General features: G+C 45.4%; 1 protein-coding gene across 1 annotated transcript in view; it reads right to left on the bottom strand.

The window, feature by feature from the left end:
• Positions 1 to 1,913: 1,913 nt before the first annotated feature.
• The window catches only part of HIVEP1 (HIVEP zinc finger 1), a 123,527-nt gene continuing 115,639 nt past the window's right edge, over positions 1,914 to 9,801 (bottom strand). Inside the window, exons 8-9 of the mRNA XM_086608914.1 lie at positions 7,693 to 8,201; positions 1,914 to 2,936 (exon numbers count right to left, since the gene is read on the bottom strand). Of these exons, the coding sequence (XP_086465040.1) occupies positions 1,914 to 2,936; positions 7,693 to 8,201 (1,532 nt within the window). The remainder of the gene's footprint in view (positions 2,937 to 7,692; positions 8,202 to 9,801) is intronic.

Here is a 9,801-nt window from a genome sequence, read left to right as displayed (position 1 = left end):
GATAATCACAGTAATATTAGAAATGATTTTCTGGTACTGAAGTGCTCTTTCTGAACGTTAATAAAGCTCACTCAACATCGCCTACAGTTTTACAACACACCCTAATGAAATAATGTAATGAGTACAATGTGAGTAGAGTACAAAAGCTGATGTAAAGTTCAAAATGGATCTAGGATATTGCTGTTCTTGAATACGAGCAGTACAAGGTATGAATTACTTCTTCGAGCTGGGTACAGGAGTTAACCTGGGAACACAGCCCAGCTCATGTTCAGGTTCACTCCTGATTTTTTTCAAGATCTGCTTCCCACCCTTTTCTTCCAGTTGTTTTATATGTGCTCATCCTTGTTATTTCCATAGGGGTGATCACGCTTTTAATTTACATCCTCCTATTTTCTACTGGAATTTGGTTGTTAAAATGGTTTTATGAACTTCTGCAAGAATGTGATATAAGGACACAGCAGAAAACCAACTCTATTTAAAAACTACAGCACGAATCCCAGGTCAATTTGAAACTTTCAGGAACGTGTAGCCCTGTAACATGTGAGATGTCTCTTGCAATAGATGAACACCTTAAAAATTTATTGGTAACTTTAAATTGTTTGCATTATGTGCAAACAGAATTTTATTAAATTTCATTATTCTAGGATCCATCCATGTCTTGTATGCCCATAATGATGAGTATGTTGATATAAGGGCACATTAATTGTACGTGTAAGACCTCTAGGCCCCTTTTTTTCCCTGCATGAATAAGACAAAGCCATATTTATGGAGAAATTGGCTTTGCCTAGCTGTAAATGATCACCTGAAATGAAGTCTCACAAGAAGCTGATGGCAACCGGTAATGCCAACTCCTCATTACAGCAGCGGCCTTTTCACCAACGGTATGGAGGAATTTGCAATTAAGAACACACAAAGAGTTATTCCTTTCTTGCTTAACAACATTTTAATGTCAATAAAAAGTGGATTTATCGTTCAAGATTACAAATAAAAAAATATTTCATCTTGACCCTTTCACCGTTTTCCCTCAGGGAAGTCTTCAAATTTTAGTTAGGAAGTGTTAAAAACACAAGGTGGGTGGATGCTCACTCTACAAAAAGCTGACGGACTCCCTCCCCACTTCGCCACCGCCGGATGTTTTGAAACAGAGGGTCTTGCTCAGAGTGAGCCTGAAGAGCGTGTCCTCTCTCCCTCTCTCTCTCGTGGCAGGTGAAACCACGGGGGCACACACACCACCAGCTCCTTTCAAGCTGAACGCAGCTGGAAGGGTGCTAAGAGGAATGAGCCAAGCGCCTCTCCAACTACCAGGCTGCATCAAGAAGGCACAACATAAGCAATGGTAAAGTCAGTAAACAAAATTTTACTGTAATATTTCATAACACAGATACTGTATTTCTCTTTAAAGTGTAAAGCTACCGTCTTACACAGGAAAGATGGACAGACCCTTTTCCAAGACTAATATGGATACAATAAATATGGAGTTTTACATACTAGATCTGTACACAGAAACTTTGTCCCACAGCCATAAAAATTTACATTTAACAGTGCAACATATAATTTAATCCTTTATTTATCTGACATAGGATGTTTACTTACTAAACACAAGCAACTACCTGGTTTTAATATACATATTTTATATATATATATTTTATATATATATATTCAACAATCTGTACAGGTTTCTAAACATAAAACTCCAAAAAGGCACAATCGTCTATACAACATGTACAAAAATGGCTGGAGCTGACAAGAAACAACAATTATTGGTCAAGAGTTCATGATTGCACGAAGATTAGTAATGGGTTTGTGTCAGAAAAATGTGCTTTAAGGAAAGGAAGGTTTGCAAAGAAACCTGTAGGTGTTATAAACCCCTCCCCCCTGCCCCCCAAAAATAAAAACACAATGAGAAACAAAAACTAGGTTGCTATTACGAGTCTATCCTCATCGTCACTGCTGCCATCGCTAAACTGCACCGTGTTCTGCCGCCGGGGCGAGGCGGCTGGCCTGTGTACCTGTCTGTCCGGGGAGACAGTCTGCCGGACCGGGGTCGTGGTGAACACCTCAGGATTCGCCTTGGAGCGGGGCTCTGCTGGAGCAGCCCTCTTCACCTGCAGGGAAGGGCCGTCGCGCTTTGCCGTGGCGGGGTTCGCGAGCTCAGCCTTGTTGGGATCCGCTTTCCCTGGACCGTCAGGTCGCTCACGGTCGCTCGGCGAGGCGGGCTCCGGATGGCCCTTCTCGCAGGCTCCGTCGGCACCGCCAGGGCTGACGGAGGGGATGAGGGTCGGCAGGGCGATGTTCAGGATCTGCAAGCCGGGAACGTGAGCCCGCGGGCTGGGGCTGCCCTGCGGCGCAGCGCCGGCGGTCAGCACCTGCAGACCCACGGCGTTGAGGGTAATTCCCGACGGGCGCATCCGCGGGGCCATGTTCGCGTTGGCCAAGCCCAAGATGTTCACCGCCTCCACGCCCAGCGGCGGCAGAGGCTGCAGGCTGGGCGCGCCGAGGCTCTGGATGCCCGGCACGCTCACCTGGCCGATGGGAATGCATGGCACCACACCGTTCACCTCGGCGACTCCCACGGTGCCGGCGGCCGCACCGCTTGCCTCGCCGAGGGTGCCGGTGGTGCTGTGAATCACGCCGACGGCGGGGATGGTGAGCTGCACTGGCCCTGCCTGGATGGGGACGAAGGTGGAATAGGTGGCCAAGCCGGCGGGGACCACCTGAATCCCCCCGAGCGGCACGGTGCCGTCGGGCGCCGTGGCTTGCCGCTGCGAGTGCAGGGGCAGGTGGCTGAAGAGGTGGGTCTGGGGAGCCCTGGGCTCGGCGCCGTGCCGCGGGCACCCAGCCAGCTTCTCCTCTGGGGTTCCGGCGTCGGAGGATGGCGCTGTTGTCGGCACGCTGCGGTCCGCCGGCGAGGAGGGCGAGCTGACGGAGGGCGTGCTCTGGGAGACAACAAGACAGGCGTGTTAGTGCAGTGGCCACCGCTGTCCTCGAGTGAAATGGAAACACAAGGGAGCTGGGAGAGCTTCCCACACTCCCTTTAAAGAAAAAAACAACAACAAACTGGTTCACAGTATATACTGCCCAGCTTGAACAATGAACTAATTTCCTTCCTTTCTTTTTCTAACTCCTTCCTCGCCCACTAATTGAATTTTCCTCTCCTAATTACCCTGGCTAATTTCTCTGGAACACTAGCACTCGAAACTCTGCTGAATACCCTTTGTATGTGTTTTTTAAGGAGAAGGAAAGCTTCAGAGAACTGTTTTCTGTGGAAATCACCTCAGGCAGGAAGGTTAAATAAGCATAAACTGGCATTTTTGATGCACCCGGTTCCTCTCCTGGAGCCATTACAGCCTCCGGCAGGCAGAGGCAGCATCACGGCACATTTATCCGTAGGTGCTTCTCATGTGGAAGACGGGCGATAAGCAATAACAAGAGATGGATGACAAAAGTGCCCACAGAAGCAGAGGTGACAGGTGGATACTGGAATGAGACGTGGGACCCACATCCCACTGCTGCCTCAGCTTGCCGTGATTTGGTGCTCAAACCTGGACGGATAACCGTATTTATGTGCTCCCTTTTCTTCTCGTATAGCCCACATTACTGACCAAGGCTGGCAACTCCTTTCCTAAAAACTCCTAAACTGAGAAGTCTTAAACTGCAATTGCAATCTCGTGGTATCACAGAATCACAGAATGTCAGGGATTGGAAGGGATCTTAAAGGATCATCTAGTCCAATCCCCCTGCCGGAGCAGGACCACCTAGATCAGATCACACAAGAATGCATCCAGGCGGGTTTTGAACATCTCCATAAAAGGGGACTCCACCACCTCTCTGGGCAGCCTGTTCCAGTGTTCTGTTACCCTTACTGGGAAGAAGTTCTTCCTCGTGTTTAAGCGGAACCTCCTATGTTCCAGCTTATATCCATTTCCCCTTGTCCTATCATTGGATGCCAGTGAGAAGAGCCTGGCTCCATCCTCATGACAGTCACCCTTTCCATATTTATAAACATTAATGAGGTAGGTCCCCCCTCAGTCTCCTCTTCTCCAAGCTAAAGAGACCCAGCTCCCTCAGCCTTTCCTCATAAGGGAGATGCTCCACACCCTTAATCATCTTTGTGGCCCTACGCTGGACTCTCTCAAGCAGTTCCCTGTCCTTCTTGAACTGAGGGGCCCAGAACTGGACACAATATTCCAGATGCGGCCTCACCAGGGCAGAGTAGAGAGGGAGGAGAACCTCTCTCGACCTACTAACCACAGCCCTTCTAATACACCCCAGAATGCCATTGGCCTTCTTGGCCACAAGGGCACATTGCTGGCTCATGGTCATCCTGCTGTCCACCAGGACCCCCAGGTCCCTTTCCCCTGTGCTGTTCCCCAACAGTTCAGTCCCCAACTTGTAGTGGTACATGGGGTTGTTCTTACCCAAATGCAAGACTCTACACTTGTCCTTGTTGTATTTAATTAAATTTCTCCCACCCAACTCTCCAGCCTGTCCAGGTCTCTCTGAATGGCAGCACAGCCTTCAGGTGTGTCAGCCACTCCTCCCAGTTTAGTGTCATCAGCAAACTTGCTGACCATACACTCTATTCCCTCATCCAAGTCATTGATGAATATGTTAAACAATACAGGTCCCAGTACTGACCCTTGAGGGACTCCACTGGATACAGGCCTCCAACTGGACTCTGTCCCATTGACCACTACTCTCTGGCTTCTATCCTTCAGCCAGTTCACAATCCACCTCACTACCCGATCATCCAGACCACACCTCCTCAGTTTAGCTGTGAGGATGCCATGGGAGACTGTGTCAAATGCTTTACTGAAGTCAAGATAGACCACATCCACTGCTCTACCATCATCCACCCACTGGGTGATGTCCTCATAAAAGGCTATCAGGTTTGTCAAGCACGACTTCCCCTTAGTGAAGCCATGTTGACTGCCCCTAATGACCCTCTTATCCTTGATGTGCCTAGAGACAGCACCAAGGATAAGTTGTTCCATTATCTTTCCAGGGATGGAGGTGAGGCTGACCGGCCTATAGTTACCTAGGTCTTCCTTCTTGCCCTTTTTGAAGACCGGAGTGACATTTGCTTTCCTCCAGTCCTCAGGCACCTCTCCCATTCTCCACGATTTAGCAAAGATGATGGCGAGTGGCCTGGCAATGACATCCGCCAGCTCCTTCAGCACCCGCGGGTGCATCCCATCAGGACCCATGGACTTATGGATGGTCAGGTTGCCAGGTATCTTTCAGTTTTAGGCATATTCATATCACATTATGAGTGGTACAACTTTATTTAGTTTATATAGTCTTAAACGGTAATTCTGTGGTTTTGACCAAACTCAAGAAATCTCTAGAGTGGGCAAAAAACCTGAAATATGAACAGAAAACTAGTGGTAGCAAATGTATTATTCAAAGGAGAATAGGATTTACTGACTATGCAGCGCTGACCAGTCTAAACGGGAAGATGGGCGTGAGAAGGAAGCCAGCACCTTTCTCAGAATTAAGTCCTGTCTGACACCTCACAAGAAATCCTGATAAACTGGTATGGATACTTTTGAAGGAACATACAGCCTTCCTGAGCTGTCTCGACCCCTTGTCTCGATTGCAAGAAGTGGGATCCAGGACCATTCACAACAGGAAGGGACTGTAGATTAACCATCGGGCACACGGTTGTCACTTCTTCTGGTCTGGGAAAGGAGGAGGCAGTCTGGAAAGGAATTACTGCCTTGTATCACTTACATGCCTTTTTTTTTTTTTTACTCTATTAATGTAGACAATTATTAGAACTTTATTAATGAAGACCTTTCGACATTTTTAATTGTGTGAGTATTTTCTTGAGGCTTCAGTGGTTCTGTTTGATGAGGGGGTAAACTCAGCCAAATGTCTTTCTGGTATCTCTTGGCAACAATTGAAACACAAAATCCAAATATTAAGAACCTACCCCTTTTGTAGCAGGTATAAACAATGACCAGAAACCACTACATTTTATTCTCTGTCATACTAAAAAATTGCTCCCATTTACATTTGCCGTATGGACTCACAGTTCTTACAAGTAGGAAGGAACCTGTGTCAAACAACGAAATGCAGCAATACTTTTTACTGCTTCTCCTTGTCAACACTTCACTATCTTAAATTTTGTAAAAAATAAATCCAGCAGTACAGATTTTCACAGAAAAAACAAGCCAATAGGTACTTAAATTAGATTTTCTGTTTATGCTTTTGAAAATTCCCTGCTATTTTTCTGTAACTGCACGCATATACTATTTGTAAATATGGCATTCATCATAGAGAAGGCAGGAATTATTCCTTTATTTAAACTACACTCTGCATCACGTTTTTCTGAGCGTTATTCTGGAAAGACTTCATGGCCTGCAGTAAGAATTCAGAATTTTCAAGAGACATCCTTAGGGGTCAATCAAGTATGTGACTTGTACCGTCCCCATTACAGTCCATTAAAATCTTGCTGAATTGTGAAAGGTTTAACACCTGCCAGCGATTAATGCCCTCCGTGATCTCCTCAGCAGAGTTTTAAAGACAACAGTCGCCACGATTACTGCAGGCTCCTGCAGCCTTGCACACGGGCTGACCTCATCTTCCTGCACGCTGCTCCGGAGAGCCGTGTGTCTAGAACAGGCATGGGCAAAACTGATCCTTTTCTGATTAAAATGTTTTCAGCTTGGAGGAAGACTGAGAGCACGGGCAACTCAGGTCTCAGTTGTGCGCCTGTCTCTCCTTTTGTTACTGCGCAAGGGCAATCTCCTAGTTTCCTTGAACATCTGGTGCTCTTTGCAATTCTACTACTAAGCATATTTGGAGGAGAGATAAGCAATTGCACAATTTTTTTATGGCAATAAGGCAAAAAACCTTTGGGACTAGATTAATTTCCCTTGGGAATTACTAACGATTCTATCGTCGTATTTCAGAGTGAAATGACTTCTGAATCCTATCCGCTCTCCTCTGAAAAGTTCATAACCGCCACCATATGTTCATTTGGCGTATCTGTTATATCCTTTCTTATTTGAAATACAATCTACCAGCTCCAAACTCCAGCTGAAACGACCATGTTACAATTAATCCTTTCAGGGAGAATACAATCAAAACCGAGAATTTGAAAAGCGGTGCTCCTACAAGATCGTTGTTTCTAGAGTCCTACACATCTGCTCTTCAATTACTTTCAACTCTCTTAAAGACTCGTCAGCCAAGAACTCTAAGAATGAATCATAGAATCATAGAATGGTTTAGGTTGGAGGGGAGCTCAAAGATCATCTAGTTCCAACCCCTCTGCCATGGCCAGGGACACCTTCCACTACACCAGGTTGCCTCATCCAACCTGGCCTTGAACACTTCCAGGGATGGGGCATCTACAACTTCTCTAGGCAATCTGTTCCAGTGCCTCACCACCCTCAGAATGAAGAACTTTTTCCTTACATCTAATCTAAATCTCCCCTCTTTCAGTTTAAATCCATTGCCCCTTGTCCTATCACTACACGCCCTCGCAAAAAGTCCCTCTCCAGCTTTCCTGTAGGCTGCAATAAGATCACCCTGGAGCCTTCTCTTCCCCAGGCTGAACAGCCCCAACTCTCTCAGACCATCAATGAAGCGAAGGGCAAACATTTTCATTTTTGAAAATTCTCCGAAAAGATCTTTAGAAGGAGAATTTAAAATCCCACTCTCTCTCCCAGAGTCAGACACTCCTACCTTTGCAAGAGCTGCAGTTGATACTAAGGAGTGGCCCAAGGCTGCTTCTGGGTCGGGGTAATCCACAGACATCTGGCGACCTGGTGATGTAGGAGTGACGTCTGCCAGTGCCACACGAGCACCGCGGGGACCCGCTCCTCTCTCCTGGGCTTTATCCTCGTGTGCTTCCTGATGGGTGAATTCTGCTGGTGACCTGGAGGTCCTGCTCGCCGACTGCACCGCGCTAAGGACGGTCATCTTCGTCAGCAGCGCTTTTGGCAGACCATCCATAGAGTCCGTGTGAACCCCAGCAAAACAGTCTGGAAGTCTGATGTCTTCGTCAGCGCCAGCGCCGTGCCGAGAGGGGTGATGCTGGGGGCTGGCCGTTACCGAGGGGGTTGTGGATAGGACTGACTCAGCCTGGCTGTCTTCATCATCATCTTCATTGTCGTTTTCATCTTCATCCGCACCATCAGACTCCTCCACATCATATCCTGACCGGTCGTAGCCAAATCTTTGCTTCTCACCTGCTAAAGTGGGAATCAGAAGGTAAGGTAATGAAGGTCTTGGACTGACTGGGAAGGAGATGGGAGGGAGTAATCAGAAACACCACAAAACCACATGCATGCACGTTTTTCAGTCACATCCCATTACAAAAAAGCAACAGGGAAGATTTTAATTTTTGTTTTTGCTTTCCAGGGTACATATTTAATTATACAGCTACATAATCTTTCATCTTCTGCCTCTGTGTTGTTTTTAACCTTTTAGATCTGGCTGTTTACTTTTCAGCCATTTACAACCATTTGCTCAAAGTCACCCTTCACTGTTTTGCTTGGGGAAAAGCGAGCAGATTCCTGGTTCATTAAGTTCCCAGTGATGACATACGAAGCTGGTCTGCCAACCTTGGCGGTGGGATATTCTCTAGCTGGTTCTGACTCATAAGTGGGTGTCCTTGTACCTAACATGAATCACTGCTGCAAAGGTTTCTGAAGGATGCAAACAGAAAAACTGGAGGCTGCTAGTCAAGGATCTGTCTCGTTAACAGGCAAAAGAGACCCAAATTAGACCTTAGCAGATTTCTTCACTTTGCTAATGTTTCGCAAGTTTATTAACAAATCACCCAAGATGTACTAGGAGGCAAGAAAATGCTAATCCTATCAAAACTTACCTATGCGTGAAACTTTGCTCACATGAAGAAGCCCTCTTGACTTCAAGTCTTAAAGCCAAACTGCTGTTTAGTGGTAAATTTCTCTACAAAATACAGCTCTACTGCAGCTTTTCACCTTCTTTTATATCATAACTTGGATAGAAGAAAGAATCATCTTTAGTAAAGAGACAGAAAATCCCATCTGCTGTATCTGATTCCAAGCCAGACTGTCTGGGATCGTATTTTGTAAAAGACAAATTGCTTTGGATGCACTAATATTTTATATTTGATTAAAGGTCCGTCTGCTGAGCTCTCAAAAAAAAATATCAGCGTAAAAATCATTTGGCTCTTCAAAACCAATGATGGCTGGTTAGTTAAAATCTCAGAGATCCTGTTCTAAGGAAATCTACACAGCAATTTATCGTCAAAATAAAGGATTCTGAAAAAAATCAGACCCTTAAAAGAATTGGAAAGTACTACCAATGCTTCAGGCTGCTACGTTACCAAAATCAAAATAAGCACCTCGAACTCCAGGTAAAATAAATGGGTTTAATTGAGCTACCTCTCAATAAGTTACTCACCATTATAAGCCTTTATGGTTTCGATTGAGCAGTGCAATTAGGAATGAGACTAACAGCTTCTTTGAAAAAAACCCTCTATAATGACTTTGCCCCTCTTCGCCTACACAGTAATTTGTACATTAACTAAACATGGAAACTACAGATTTTTTACATTTACTGCAGCAGGAATGAAACAGAAATGTTATTAAAAATACCCTAAATCCTCCAGGTCATTGGAACAATGCTAACAAAAATATTTTTTAGAATTTTAAATAGTCTTCTTTCATAATTCTCATCTACAGACAAGGCTGTTCAAAAAAGAAAATGCATTTTAGTGGAAAAATTAATTCAGTAAGCTCTATTCCAAAAACATGGCAAGTAGGATTGTTAAAAATATTATTAACAGAACCACATGGAGTTATT

The sequence above is a fragment of the Tauraco erythrolophus genome, chromosome 3 (assembly GCF_009769465.1).
Source record: "Tauraco erythrolophus isolate bTauEry1 chromosome 3, bTauEry1.pri, whole genome shotgun sequence".
Classification (NCBI taxonomy): Eukaryota; Metazoa; Chordata; class Aves; order Musophagiformes; family Musophagidae; genus Tauraco; species Tauraco erythrolophus.
Note: the sequence above shows the minus strand (reverse complement) of the source record. Positions and strands in the feature narration are given on the sequence as shown.